Source organism: Agelaius tricolor, unplaced genomic scaffold, assembly GCF_023055355.1.
Source record: "Agelaius tricolor isolate 1412-34295 unplaced genomic scaffold, bAgeTri1.0.p SCAF_11, whole genome shotgun sequence".
Lineage (NCBI taxonomy): Eukaryota > Metazoa > Chordata > Aves > Passeriformes > Icteridae > Agelaius > Agelaius tricolor.
Window position 1 is genome coordinate 12,620,948 of NW_027269271.1, and position 16,186 is coordinate 12,637,133.

The 16,186-nt window shown below is 39.1% G+C and overlaps 1 protein-coding gene across 1 annotated transcript in view; it reads right to left on the minus strand.

Moving 5' to 3' along the window:
- Nucleotides 1-15,927, minus strand: part of PLPPR4 (phospholipid phosphatase related 4) — a 31,554-nt gene extending 15,627 nt beyond the window's left edge. Inside the window, exons 1-2 of the mRNA XM_071436188.1 lie at nucleotides 15,324-15,927; nucleotides 2,078-2,263 (exon numbers count right to left, since the gene is read on the minus strand). Of these exons, the coding sequence (XP_071292289.1) occupies nucleotides 2,078-2,263; nucleotides 15,324-15,401 (264 nt within the window). The 5' untranslated portion in view covers nucleotides 15,402-15,927. The remainder of the gene's footprint in view (nucleotides 1-2,077; nucleotides 2,264-15,323) is intronic.
- Between the last annotated feature and the right edge of the window lie 259 nt (nucleotides 15,928-16,186).

Consider the following 16,186-nt stretch of genomic DNA (forward strand, 5'->3'; position numbering starts at 1 on the left):
TAAGTTCCTGAAGCGTGGACAGAGGCCAGGATATGCAACATTACTGGAGATCCTCAATTCCTCACACAGCTCATGCTTTCTTTTCTGTCTTTTACAGGTTTTATGAAGTGTGTAATCAATTTAAATATTTATGAAAACTAACTTACAAAATGCTAAACTCTAAAATATGACAATGGCACAATTGTAATCTATTTACACTGAGCTTCACTGGCTTATTTTTCCAAAGAAAAGGGAAGGATTGGACAGAAATGTCTCCTAGTTCCTTAATTCCAAAGTTGTATCAAATAATAAGGAGTCAATGCCTTTGGTGCTACTGAAGGAGGTTGTGTATTTTGCACTGTCACTGCCCAGCCTGTAACCAACACAGGTACCACATTCATGCTCACACCAATACAAATGAACTATATCTTCCAAGGCTTGCAGCTTTTAGCTAGTTGTACTTTGAAGCTTTGGGATTTACTTTCTTTAGCAAACTTTCTTTTTTATAGGCATGCTCAAGTATGGGTTTGAGTTCTTCACGTTATGCTTCTGATTAATTTTCTATACTGCTGGTAGAATGATTCAAGCAAGAATAACATTTTCTATTGCAAAATTCCATGCAATGATGAAAGAATTGAATTATAATCAAAGCCCTTAACAAATAATATATCATTAAAAAGGCATATTTTATCCTGATTTAAGGTGTTTGATATTACCTAGGCTTAGCAGAAACTCTCTCAAGTAAAAGCCAGGTTTTCCCCCCTACTGGGGCCCAAGTAAGCCTAGATACATTTCTTCTATAGGTGTTTCAGAAAAGTCCAGTTTCTTCTCAGCAGAAACACTTAAGAAACCCAGCCAAACCCCAGTCCTAATGTTTTGCTTTTATCGTAGTATTTGGTGCAAAAATCATTTGCACCAGGATCACTTAGAGTCTTAGCTCCCAGTTCCTAAATGTACAATTTTTAGCCTGCTGGCTGTGCAAAATCCTTCAAAAATGGTTTCTAAAGCAACGGAAATCAAATGCAGTAAGAACTGTTCAGTTAAAAAAAAAAAAGACAAATAAAGAAAGAACATTTTGGAAAGCAAAGAGAGAACAGCACTTGATAATTTTTATACAGGCATCACATTTTATAGATTTTGTAGCTGTAAACTGGACAGTATAATTAAAAGAATTAACTGATTGAAGTTAAGGAAATTAAGAGGAGCTAGAAGCAGAGTTATATTTGCAGCTGGCCTTCGAGAAGTGCCTAACTGAGATGCATAGTCATTGCTGTCAGGGGGAAGAAGAGATCCTTTCAAAAGGTCGATCATGTTCTTTAGGTGCAGAGAATCACCCACTCAAGGTGAATTTGTCTCTCCATGTGCCAGACAGGAGTGGTGTGAGAAATAAGGCTCCTATCTGAACTACTAAAATCAGACAAAATGAATATATATATATATATAAAAAGACAATTTCTACTTTTCTTTTATGTAAAATACTGACCCAGCTGCTCATTCTGACAGGATATTTCAGTTCTGTTGAAATCATCTCCTCCCTTTGGGTGAATGATTAAACCAGCCCACTTTTGCCTGCTCTTAATGACTAGCTTATAATTTAGAGGTGTTTCAGTGCTTTTTTGGAAAATGTAATTGAGTTCACTGACAAGATTGATATACCTTCTCTCTGAATAAAGCTAGTTCTAACAAAAGTGGCAAGTTCAGGGCTGTGAAAGGCTTGCATTCAAAAAAAAAAAAAAGTCTTGCATTTTTGATGATTTTTGCTATATCTGAGATTATGGAGATGTCCTGTCTGTAAAAGTTCAAATATTTGTACAGTGTAACAGAATGATTCAAGCTATTCTCATCCAACTGTAGATGCTGTTTCTTAACATTAAAGCCCACCATCAAGACAATGAGAGTAGATGAAGTGCTACAGAGAATGTTATAAGGAGTGCATCTCCTTTTGTTACAGAAGAATGAAACATGTATTTAAAATCCTAAGGAAACTAACCTGCATCACACTCTACAGCCTAACTGAAACCAAAAGAGTTATTTTCTTTATCCCAACTGAAACTCTGTTCAAAATCTTTATTAAGTGACATTAGCACTTCAAACTTACCGTAATTGATGGTCCAGCAAAAACCAGACTAAGCAACATCAAGAAGGGAACAGACTCTTGTGTAGGTTCAATGTATGGCATACTCAGACTCTTGTCATAGCAATTAAATCCAGAGTGAACTGGCTTGAAGACATCAGTAAGTTCAAGAAAATAGAGGCTAACAACAGAAGATGCAAGTATGGGCAACTAGAAGAGAAGAAAGCAACAAATTACTGTTTGGAAATGGAATAGCAATGCTTTTGCAAAGACAACATAGTCTGTTAATAAGTCTCTTTGATGTTTGTTGTTTATAGCTCACTGCTCCTTGTCATGCCTCTTTACTATCTCTAAATAATTAATTCTCTGGAGATATGGTACTGTTCAGTTGATATCAATAACCCTGCTGTCTACCAAGCTAGTCAAAACACCCAGCCCAATCTTTAGCACATATAATTTAGCCTTTTCATCTATGAATCATTAATAGAAAAACTTTAATTTTTTTTTTTTTAGGAAAGTATCAGGACTGCAGTCTCCCATGTGGGGGCCTCAGCACTCTGCTGTTCATCAATCACCCTTTTTGGTCCTTTAGCAACTCCCTGTCATGTATGACAGTCTTTACATCAAAGCCATTTTGCATTAAGTTTCAAAGTAATAGTTAATGAAAACCAGTATCCAGTCCTTCCCTAGAATCTAAATTTGTGATAATGCACATCTATTTCACAATTCTACCAAAAAAGCAATTAACTTTGGCAAGATTCAGTCTGTTTAGAACCTTGATGACTATGGTTCACAATTCTTTTATCTTCTAGCTTTTTAGTTATCTAACCCTTTGCAATTACTTCCACTAATTTATTAAGAGCAAAGTTGGCCCTTCTTGGAGCCCAAATTCACCTCTGCTGACCATGAGCTCCTTAAAGCACAGGATCAACCACTAAATCTCTGTGGAAGGAAGTAATTTAACAGAAAATATAGCAAAAAGGTATTTTAAAGCTGTTGGTTTATAAGTGAACAAAGAGAACAGCCTTGCTGCCCTGGCAGATGGGCGTTGAGGCATTCAGAGGTGACCAGCAGGATGTGATTATTCTCTGCATCCTCCTTAGTAAACACTCAGAAACACTTTTTGTTTATTGTTTTCCAGAGTCCTTCACAAACAAGGCAATATCAAAACAACTTCCTGCTCTGCCACTGAGATGCAAGGAATCCTTCTGTCTGTCCTGCAATGAAGGTACCTATGGTTAACAGCACCTGAGATTAGGAGAAACAACAATTATCCTAAAAGAATTTTGAGCATACTTAAATTATATCATTTTTGCAATCTCCAGTTCAAATTTACAAATACAACTGATTGTTTAAAATCATCGTCATTTATCCCATTCTACAATGCAATATGAAAGCAGAGGTAAAATGGGACCCATGTGCATTTGGGGAAAATTATGAATAAAATCTGCTCTACATGGCAGAGGGACAATGGTTTCTTGTATTAACATGCAATTTTCAGTTTTTTAAGCATTGAGCTTATAAAATTCAGGCTCTTTGTGCATAAAATGTAATTCTGGGTGATTAAAGAAGGAGGGTTCCAGCTAAATTTAATTGAAACATCTTTTAATATGAGAGTTTTTTAAAAAAAGAACAGCTTATCTTTGATTTGCTGATTTGAAAAGGGTGAATTTTGTCTTCAAAGTTTACAAGCAAAATCTGAAGAGGGTGGTGAAGAATGTTGCTTGTCTGGTTAAATCTGTGTTCACCTTGATTGCCTTGTAATATCACATAGTATAGAGGCTGTGATTGTGTACGAAGGGAAGAAATATGGATGGGCATTCTTAAGTGCTGTGAGCATTACAGAAATAAGACCAGGCATCTAGGAAGTTTGCTTCAGTAAATAGTGTGCATATGTATGTATGTGTATATATATATATATATATATTTGCACTCACCCAACCACATGCCTATTTGCACTCACATACTATACCATACATACATATTATGTACAGCATATAACATACAAAATATGTAATACATATTATGTGAATACATAATATATAACTATTGTATAATCTGACAGAAATATGTATATATGTATGGAGTAATTACACACAATGTCACTAAATTAAGTTCTGCTTCTTGCCCATCACAGGAAGAAGTCCAGTTCTTTAGCAGGATGTATTATATTACATATATATATATATATATATATATATATATATATATATATATATATAAAATACATATAGTCCTCACTTTGTGCTGAATGCAGCCTGATTGACCATAATACAAACATTCATGATCTGTCAGCATGGGCTAATCTGCTTCCAGTCATTACACAGATGTGTAGGGTGAAATAGGCCTTCCCTGATATCTTCATACTCTGGGAATAATTTAGATTGTTGTGGAACTGGATGCCCTTTTCTCAACACCTGCCTGCACAGAGATCCTGCTGATTGGCAAAGAGGCTTTTGGACCCAAAGGCTGCCACAGTGTACCCTGTCCTGGTGTGCAGAGAGCTTGCACTAACTCTGTGCTGCTCTTGCTAGGACATTGAAATTCTCCACAGCATTTGAGCTCTCAACTTCCCTTTTGCACTCCATTTAACTCTTGAAACATTTGCAACGTCCTCTATTAATAACTATTTGAAAGTCATACTTAATGAATTAGTCAGGGTCCAGGTCCCATTGGGCAAAGCACCTTACAACAGGACACAAACTTATTTCAGTAGGCTAAGTGGACAAAACAAGCAGATACCTATTGTCCCTTCTTTTGAGAAATTATGCCCTTTTATCAAGATGTCCCCAAAGGTTAATTTCCCAAAACAGAAACACAGAGAAGGCCCACTCATGGAACACCTTACATTCAGAGTTTCATCTTCAATATTTTTCCATTTCTCCAATATCAGGAAGGGAAAGTCTCTCCTTGAACAATACTGTATGCTTTAGCCACAAGGCAAACTCTACTTGGATCACAGTATTTTTAGACAGACAACTGTTTTAAATGGCAGTATTCAACTATCAAAAATAGGCAATATTTGAAGTGGTATTTTATTGTGGAACACTAAAATAAAAGGTAGTGAATAACTTTTTCTTTAAAATACTGTATGTAAGCTGTAACTCTATTATTAATTTAAAAATCAAGAAATTTAAGGAATTGCATTTTACTGTCTTATGACTTCAGTACAGGACTCCTGTATTATTTCTGACTGTAATTATCTGTTCTGCTAAAGAAAATATATACTTCTAAAGGATTATGAACCTCAGACATAGCTACTTACAATACTAACGATTAAGTCTGTAGTCAATTTGCTATATACAGTATGTCATATCCCAAAGAACATTTTTATTCCCATCTTTTTAATAATACAAATATAAAATATGTCTTCTACAAGTCTCACATTTATAAAAAGAAAAAGGCAAATGTTTCTAAAGTCTTCTAAACAGTATAACTGACTATTTAATATATGAATATTTATGGAGAGTTCTGCTTAAGGCAGCAGCATTTCTGTAATTATAGACTTCGGCGCCCAACACCTTGAAAATGTCAAATATAATTAGGTGGTAGAATGTGTATTGTTTTAATTACAAAATGGAATAGGAATTTTCCTGTGCCTAATTAGAATAATAAAACCCCCAACGTCAATTCTTGACTAATCCTGACTAATAAGTCTTTATACTCTTACTTCCTTGGATGGATAAGGGAAAAAGATGCCTGTTTAGCTTTTAATTTAGACCTGTAAATTTAAAGTTTAACCCAAAGGGTCAAACCCTGTTCAGCTTAGAGCCTTAAAGTCACAAGGATAATCAGCATAGCTACTGGAAAAGTTTGATTTGTAGTCTATTTATTTTTTAAAAAGAGGTTTTCCGTCTTTTCCCTCCTTGCAATTTTCTTAAACTTTAAGTTAAAAGCCTTCATTAAACCCCAGAACTTTGCTATTAATAATAATTAACATTATTAATATTTTAAAACCTTTTACTGTATTGAGTGAGGAATAGTCCAAGCATCAGAAAAGATGTTCTCTGTTCCCAAGAGTTCAACAAGGATGCAAATACCCAGAGATGTTGTAAGGAGAAAACTTCCTGTGTTACATAGTGCAGGACAAACCAAAGCAGCATTCAGCAGCACAACAACTTCTCTGAACTGATGGGGCATGTAACAAATCTTCCTTCTGGCCAAGAGCCACAGGACAGCTATCACAGAAATCTGAATGAAGAGTGGACAGTCAAGGCTTAGTAGGGAAGTCCTATTGGAGTGGATAGAACCTGGCAATCCCTGGCTTCTATAAATTCTCTAAAATTGTATGCTGCTAGTTTTATATTTTACTCTCATATTCATCAGCACTTAACAAAGCAAAAAGTCCCTATTTATCTTCAGGAAAATAGCATCTTAAAATTCATGGCTTCGTGAGGATTCAGCTATGGAATGTCATGTACTCAGATGTCTGAATCTGTTTTGTAGGTTGCAGTTATGTGACTTCTGCTTTGCTAAATTGCACTGTCTGGGGGTTCTCTCTTACCATGAACTTATGCCCAGATCCCACGGTGATGTTGCCTGTATAAAAGGTCGGCAGAAAAGAGAAGCAGCATGGATGTAGCTTTCAGAGAGTCAAGACATGATCTGCCAGATGCAAACTAAAGAGGGTATGACTAGACCAGCTGTTGAAAGAAAGGATTATGGAATGCCTGATATGCTGTCTGGATATTTTGTATTTTGTAAATAATTTTTAGACTTGGATGGCCAGGAACTTCTCAGATTCTTAGCTTGTTCTGCAATCCCTCCACAGCAAGCAACAGGCTCCTGAGTATGGGAACTGCCTCCTGATGTTTCTCCTGATGTTTTCTGGGAACTGGGAATCTTTGTAAGCAATCAAGTAAATAAACAGGATTGCCTCAACAAGATGATAAATGAATGCCACTGGTTTCCCAGCATGAAAAAATATCAGCCAAGTCTTTCAGAGAAGGATGGTCTAATTAATAACTATGTTTAGTTCCCATGACAAGGCTGTGCATTGTGGAAGATTCTATTAAATTTATCATAAATGTCGATCCTTGTGCCAAGGAATTCATGGTCTAAATGACAAGACACAACAGATGGATGAGACAAGAAAGAGGGCTGTAGTGGGTTGGAGGAGACAAGGTGTTCCTTAGCCAACTCCTAACAGCAACTGCAGCTTTCAGCCACCCTGGCTGCTGTCCTGCGGTACCTTGCTGCAAGATTCAAATGGACAGGAGAAGAGAATGGAAAGAGGATAGAGGTTTCTCTTATCCTGACAGGGATGAATACTGAGCTCGTTACTGTGATGAACACCTTCCAGAATAGGTCACTATTAAGAAATGGCATCAGCCAAATTCTGCCATTTTCTCATTTTTGAGAACCCATGACTCTCTGAAGAGAGAGCACTAAGCATGGGATGCCTATAGAGCAGGGGACTGGCTTGACAGAAAAGTGAGATTTTTTAAATTTATTTTTATGCTCTAAACTTAATTCTTAAATGTTGCAGGCTTATAAAAGAAGGCATTCTGTCTTTTCAGAAATTTAAGGCTTCCGTCTGTATAAAGGCTTTTTTGCTTTTCTGCCTGAACTTGACTTTCTGCTGCTCCTTGTCCCTTTTCTGGATGCAAGTTTCAGCTGGCCCAAAGCTAGAAGGAATTAGTCTTTTCTCTAAACTACGTGTGCCTCACCACTCTCTAATTTTTGTGGAAATTGTGTACAGATACATGATATAAAGGTCTTTCTTCTCGTAGACAATGCTATTTGATTTAATTTCAACTTAAAGTTGAATTTCAAATCCCAGATGTCTTTGAAATCTATTATAATTACCATTTTGGAAAATTAAGTTATATAGATTTCCAGCATTGGATTTAGAATTTAACTTAATTGTTTTGTGACTGTCAATTACAGTCTAGCTTTGGAAATACAACAGCTATCTTCATGTAATTTCAAATTATCCTTATCTTTTACCAGATCTTGAAAGAAAAGTCTCAGTATGTGTAAGACCTAAAACAGAGCTGATATATCAGTGATACAATTTCTATTTATTTCAGAAATCTCAGTCATGCTGAATGCACAGTAACCCTAAAAGTGCTTTTTTTTTATATTTTTTATAAATATATGTGAAGCAGCAATTATATAGGGAGAAACAAACAAAATAAAAATTGTTCAACAAAAATATTTTTGGGGAGTCTATAAATCTATAAATATTTTACAAAATTTCTACATTATATATTTATATATATTCTATTAAATATATGTGTTTAAAGTAAATTTTCAGGCAGAAATTTAAAACACAAAACTACCAGTAATGCATTTCTTTTCAGTGTGACTTCAAACATAATTGATGACTCCTTATCTTAATTATTATTGTTTGATTATATCAATTATAATTAAATTAATAATTGTTATAATCAATTAATAACTATATACAATGAGATTTAGGATATTACACATACTGTTGATTACAAAATTTATGCTTCTGCTGCAATGTTATGGTAAATCAAGAACAGCAGTACTTCAACAAAAGGCGGTTGTTTTCAGGTCTGTCACCAAATTTCAGCTAGAAGTTTCTTCAAAAACCCCATGTCTAAGGGACAAAGCTGCCAGTCTCTACACAATGCTACAATTTATTGTACTCTCTAAGGCATGTACTCTCTAAAGCATGCTGATTTCCATACATACAAAAAAAATTAATCCTGTAGGTGCCCTTCTCCAGTGGCTTCCTCCCGTGCTGTTTAGCCACTTCTGAACTCCCTACAAACTGAACTCTTAAGTGACAGGACCATCAGACAAGATACCATGTCTGTAATAGCTCAGCTCCTGGGCATGTTAAGGTTCCACAATATGCTGGCTTTTATTAACTTTGGCTTCAGAGTAATAGATTTTGAACAACTATAAAAGAAGATCACAGATGGTAGAATTATAAATTTTTGGAAGAGGTAGTAATTTGGAAAAATGTATCTCCATTAATTTCTAACATATTCAGGCCTTTTTTTACTACTGGAAGTATTAGGTCAAGAGGACATTGCTGAACTGAAAAGGAAGCAAGGCCTTCTTTCACTGAGAAATACTCAAACTCTACACTTGCCAAGTGTAGGAAGATAGAATATAAGAAAATAAAGATAGTGTAGCAAGTAATTTTACCCCTAAGGAGTTGCAGCTGGGCCAATTATCAAAGATTAGGAGCAGGCCTGACTTTAACAGGCCACAGCTGTAACCAATGAGAAGAAGATGCTATAAAAGAGTGGGGTGGCTGGGTGAGAGGGGAACTGGAGTCAGTTGGCTGCTTTGTGAAGAAGAAAGCGTCAGTGCTCTGAGGAGCTGCCCACAAGAAACACCAAGAAGGTGTGAAACTTTTGTGATACGGAGATAACAGCATGGAACCCCTGCAATAAGATGACAGCACCCAAGCATGTAGCAAAAACCAGAAGGGACATCTACCTTGTGGCATTTGCATGTGTTTCCCAAAGACAGCCTTGGCACAGGTGTGACATCTCCCTTTTCATTCCTCTTTTATGGGCATCTTCTGCTAAAACTGGTATTGTTTAGGCTGTACAACTTTTCTACAAGCACAGAAGTGACAGGGAGAATGCAACATTGATGACTTGGCCAATGAATTATATAGCTGCTCTGAATGCATAGCAGCCTCCTCAGGTCTTGGATAGCTCCCTAATATTTTGGGGATATTGGTCTGTAATGCAGCTTTATAAACACATGTGACATCTATCTTCTGAGAGTCAGCCACATGACTAGGTCAGCTCAATGAGCAGAGAACTAAGTGTATTTCTCCTTCTCCTCCTCTCACACATGGTTGACTCTTTTGAAAGAAAAAGACATGTTTGGAAAATACTATGCTTCTTTGACAGTAGCAAAGGGATAATTTCATCTTCTGCCATTTGGGACCTTGTTGGGTGCAACCCCCAGTTAATTTAAGTATAACAGAAAACCAATCTAGAGAGGACTACACTGTGCCTCCAAGGCACAGCATTACAGTTTAATTTTTACATTGGATCCAAACATCCTATTCTTAGGAAGAAAGATTTATTCCTACAGCCTATTCTCTCTGTTATTCCAATCACTGCACTCCACTGATTTTTTTTTTTTTTTTTTGTCTTTTGCAGTCACACCTATACATGACTTGTGGGTCATTGTAATTTAAATATTGTGGGTTGTGCATGGCTGAACAGCTGAAAAGCATTCCAGATGTGACTAAGAAGTGCTACTGAGTTTCAAATGATGTTTCAAGCCCAGCTCTCTCAGCGTATGTTAGAAAAAAAAAGGAAGTAAAGCATCTGTTACTGAGACTTGGCAGCCATTCTCTACATGCACTTATTTCAAGGGGTCTCATGATCTCCTGAGTTCTGCAGCCTGGAGTTCTACAATGATAACAGATCTTTGTGCTTTCTGCTTGTGAGAATTCCAACTCCTTTGGGGAACAAGGCAAATAAGTGGTCTTCTACCACTGGAAGAAGTGTTTCCAAACTGACTAAGGCCTGGCTGAGCTCTGAAAAATGTAGAAAAAGAAGCTGTATCCATATGCATTCATAACACAAAGTCTAGAAGACAACATAAGGAAGAAAATTCAACTGCACAAGGGACAGTGTCTAAAATATCTCCAATTTTAGTCCCTGGAAGTTACACAACCAGCAGATGAAGGCTGTGCTACAGCAAAACAATTTAGCTGGAGAATAAATGCATCAAGTTATGCAGATTGACAACACCTTGGCCTTTTGTATTTCCACATATTAGGCACAGGACGAAGCTGTAATGCCACTGAAGTCAAAGGCAAAATTTATGCAACTTCCATGAGAGCAGAATTTAAACCAGGAGCTTTTGAAATGGGACAGCATGACTAAAGACAGTCTATTTCCTTCACTGAGAGAAATCTATCTGTCCTGACTCCAAAGTGTGACCACTCTGCCAGGATTGGAAACTACGTAACTCTGGAGGTTTTTTCAGATTGATATTAAAATTCAAGACATCCATATTTTTTCTCTAAGTGAATACAATAATGATATTCTCTGAATATGCTGAAAACAAAGTCAGTTAACAAAACCCAAAACTTATTCCAGGAATACTCATTTTCAAGATCTCCCAGAGGTATGTAGACTTTTTACCATGAAAAGTAATTCCCACTAGGCCAGAGGGACTATGAATTTTCAAGGAATTCTTTGTCTTTCTCAGCTATGCAAATGAAATTCAGATAACCCATAGAAGAGTCAGTCTACAGAACCCTAAAATGCTTTTAGCACAATTAGGAATAAAAGACGCCTAACTGCCTGATGGTGATGATTACCATGCCCTTCAGGTAAGTGTGCAAAAGGCAATCTAAAATTATTCAGCTCTCAAGAGTGTGCTAATCAAAGGTTCTTCTAAGCAGAACTATTACCAGCCCTTTAAAATAACCTCTAAAATATTCCTACAAGACATAGGATAAGTCATCAAGTTACTTTATTTTATGAATCATGAAACTTGATAATATGTAACTGAAAACGTGTTGAGATTTACTTCATAATGTTTATTTGCCTCTAATGCGTTTAGAGAATGACCCATACACATTTTTTCGAAGCTGTCTCTTCATTTTCTTTCCATTTCCCTGTCTTTCAAAGCTCTACCCTGATTCTCCTTTTGCCTTTCCTGTGTAAATGAAGAATAGCTCTAATGATCTTAAGAGGAGCATGTTAGTTTTATGTTTTAACTCTTTTGTTGGAAACACCTGCTGGTTTGAATTATCCATCAGTTCAGAGAATATGAGTTGGAAGGGACACACAAGGACCACTCAAGTCCAGCTCCTGGCCCTGCACAGGACCATCCCCGAGAGTCACACCATGTGCTTGACACCATTGTCCAAACACTTCTTGAACTCTGTCAGGCTTGTGCTGTGACCACTGCCCTGAGGGGCTGTTCCAGTGCTCAACCACTCTCAGGGTGAAGAATCTTTGTGTAACATCCAACCTAAACCTCCCTTGACACAATTTCCTGTCATTCTCTTGGGTCCTGTTGCTTGTCACCAGAGAAGAGAGATTGGTACCTGCCCCTCATCTTTTCCCTTGTGAAGAAGCTGTAGACAGCTGTGAGGTCTCACAGTCTCCTTTTCTCCTTTTCTCAGTCTCCTTTTCTCCAGGTCAGCTGGCCTGCCTATATTCTGTGTAATCATATTTTTATCTAAGCCTGATAGTCACTACCACTAACCACATTTGTTTATTGGAGTTAATCTCATTCATAACACATTCTTAAGGATCTTAACAGTTGAAACCCCTTAGTGTCTGAACTGTGTTTGTGTGTTTCTGTTTCTAAGTTCAGCATGCTTGCATTATATTGGTTGTTAAATTTATTACTTCACTCATTTCACTCTTTAAAATATATTTCACTTGTATAACATGAATACATCCCTTTCCTACCATGTTGAAAAAAAATTTAACTTTCAACTCAACATCTTTTTTTTCCCAAGTCTATGCTTTTGTCTAGCATTCAAGAGGAAAAAAACAAGCACATTTTTAGAAACGTATTTTATAAAAAATGTGGTTTTCCCTGGGCCTAGACCTCCTAAATAGGTCTTGCTGGAAAGTGGATGTCAGCGAGCCCTACTTTTCTTGTTTGAAGATGGAAACTTAATGGGCTATGGGTTTTTTATTTGTTGCAATTCAGAGAGGGAAGGCACTGTCTTCTATGAACAGGAGAGGGAAGATAGAAGTGGATGAGTGCCAAAAGAAAAAAAAAACATAAAAGAATTGACAGCATTCAAAGACAAGAGGTTGAAAGCCTGTTTCTTACCATCCATTTATTAAAGTAAAAGCTTTAAAATTCAGAAAGCCTTATTTAAAGTAGGTAAGTTTTGGGTCTAAGTAGTTGGCTGTTGTTGGATCGCATTAGGACCTTACCTCCTGCTTACAAAGGAAATCCTTATTACATGGTAATGTCCATCAACCACACTGGGTGACTCCTCTATCCCTTACACTTGCAAACTTCTCATTGCAATTAAATGACCTCTGAATAAATCCCTCTTTATGGAGTACAACTCAATCTAGTTCTGTTTGAGCCAATCACAACAGGAGATTTTAAGTCATGTCCTTTCCCTGATGCTGCTGTAGTGCTGGCAATTTGCTGTGCTCCAAAGCTTCAGAAAGGCATCCTCGTTAGTCTGATTAAAATTGGTGCGCATGTGTCAAATCCAGTGGGCGTTCACAGGGGACACAGGCTACATGCTCTTTCAAGAATCACATGAATTGGTGTTACCCCTTCACCCAAGTGATTTGAGTCCTCAGCTGAAAAGGGGGAAATGGTTTCAAATCCTCATGCTATGTAATTGGACATGGCTGATAAATCACAAAAAAAGTTTCCTAATCAACGTTTAGGTTCGGATGTATTGCAGTCAGTTTTTTCTCTTGGTGTTGCTTTTACCTTTCAGTTCAAGAAGGGCTCTAAGTCTGCAGTTCAGTAATTAGAAATCACTCCTGGTGGGGAAGGGCTCACACAGGCTCTTGACTGCTCCTGTGACTGAATAACATAGGAGTCTTAAAGGTTCATTAGGAGACCTTTCTGTTAATTGAAGGCTTTGACTCCCTCAGAGCAACTGGGTGTTGAAAAGATCTCTACCTGTTTTTAAATGAAGCTTGGAATGACTTGCTGAGGGACCTAACAGTCTAGACCTGAGTGGAGAACTTGCCTGCCTCATGTGGGAGCTGTAAGCAGAGCTCAGTATAGGTTCTTCGCTGCTCACAGAATCCTTTACCTTATTCCCTGTAACAGCTGCACGGAGCTTCTAGGGAAAGTATATGTTTGCAATCAGTATTACATAAGGCAACTCTCAAGAGCAGCAAGCACACACTTTGTGCTGTTGCTCTGCATTTCATCCCATCTTGCTGCAGGCCAAAGCACAGCACAAGTTCTGTTGTGTCTTGCAGGACCTCTACACCATTTCCAGCATTAGAGTCCTCCTCAGGCTGAGGTACAGCAACCTCCCTCCCTGTCTGGATTCCAAAAGCAGCAAAGAGAGCACAGAGTGAAGAACCCCTTACCTTTTCTTAGGGGCTTCTCCAAGCTTGACCTCTGCCTCCTGTGCAAAGCCAATATAAGATACATGGCACAGCAAGTGCCTTCCATTAAAGGGCTTTTTTTGAGCAGGCCTAATCACATGGATAGGATGAACTTGGTGCATCCATATAACCAGACTCTGTTAAGCTTTCCAGTTGATGCAGCTTAGTGTTAGCTGCTGACCATATCCAGGTGCTTACAGAACAGAAACACACCACTGTTACCTAAAATTCCTTCTGAGCCCAACCCCCTTCTACCTTCTAGAGAACCTCCAAAGCTCTTCAAGAGCATTTGAGAGAAAATACATTTTGTTTTATATTTCACCCTATGTTTATATTTTCATATTTTTATATATTAAGTATGCCAGGTATAGTTAACTTACATCACATTTTACCATTAAGTTCTTCACATTATTTTCACAATCTGTTTCCTCAAAGGTACTTCAAAGTGCCTCAGGCTCTCTTCCCTGTGAGTAGGGTCACATGAAACACTTCGCTCAACCCATAAAACATTTGTACCTTCCTCTTTCTGCTGTGCCGTTAAACAAATCCACATCACAACTGTTTCTTTAAGCTTGAACTGTGTCTACACATGATCTTCCAGAAGTACCTAAGTGACTGTAGTTTCCAGGGAGGCTAAGTGCCTCCAAGTGACACACCAAGCAGCCAGTGTCTCTGCAACTCCACCTGCTACCAGCTGAGCAGCCATAGCAGGTTTTGCCCTAGAAGATGTGCTGAGAACCTTGTTCTGTTATCCAAGCAGACATTTTAAGCTCTGATAGAGGAAACATACACTTCAGGGGTCAGCAAAAATATATCAGTGATTACCAATTTAAGAACATTTCTATTTTTCTAAGCATTTCCTTATGAACGTGATTTTTATTCTATCAAAGCAATGAGAGCGGTGTTTGCCTGGAAGCCAGCCCTTCTTGAAACATGTCTTCCTCCCGAGAGGTTCCTGTGCACATAGTCCGATTTATTTGAGAAACCCTTTCATGTTCTGAGTAATTCTTAGAAATAATTCCTGCTCCAAAAGGCTCGACAGATGAGATTAATTTATCCCTGCTCCTTATGGGGAGCTTCGATGCTGATTCCGGCGACATCACGTAAGGGTTTTGCATCAGACGGTGCGGAGAGAGCACCGAGGCGAGCCCGCTCCCCGCGGGCGCACCGCGTTCCCCGCGGATCGGCTCCGCTCCGCTCCCCGCGCCCGCCGCCAGCCCCCGGCCAGCCCGCTCGGCGTAGCGGCCACTCACCTCCACGAAGTAGAAGCAGGGCAGGAGAGTGACGCTGTCCTTGGTCACTTTGCCCTTCTGCCGCTCCTTCGCGGACATGCTGGCGGGGCTGCGGGCGGCGGCCCCGCGGCCAAGCGCTGCCCCGGCCGCTCGCAGCCGCCCGGCCGCCGCGGCTCTCCTCCTCCGCCGCCGCCGTGCCGAGCGCTGCGCCGTGCGCGGGGCTGACGTCAGGAGCCGGCTCGGCGGGCGGGGGTCCCGGCCAGCTTAACTCCTTCGCGCCGGCCGGGCGGGGACCGGGGAAGGGGAGCCCCGGGCGGAGCGCCCGCACCACGGGGATGCTCTGGCTGCGGCGGGAGATTAGTGCGCACACGTACGGGTTCGAGAGACCTGAACGGGATCCCTGAGGGCATCAGGGTGTTCGGGATGCTCCTTGAGGAGTCTGCGGCGTTTATCTTGTTTCTGGGAAATATTTTTTCTGAAACAGAGCAGTAGAACGTTCCAGGGAATAGCATTCCTATACAACCAATGTTCTTTTCTTGCAGGTGTACTCTTTTTGAAATCAAGACGTTAATGACAGCTCACCTCAGTCTTAGTGCCAGTCAGGGGGAGTAGTGTGACTGGGACTGAGCCAAACTGAGCTCTTCAACCCCATGTGCAATACTGAGGCATGTGATTTCTCTGATCTGTCGAGTATCTGGTGCAGTTCCTGCTACAGCCTTGAAGAGAACAGAATTAACCCGAGCAATTGTTTCCATGGTGAAATGTGCTAAGATCCTATTTATGGATCAAAGTTTGCAGCCTTTTCTCAGGCAAGATCCTGTTGATGTCAGTGAGAGGTACCCTGGATAAGGCCTGCAGGAATGCTCTGTGAAAGATAGCATTTA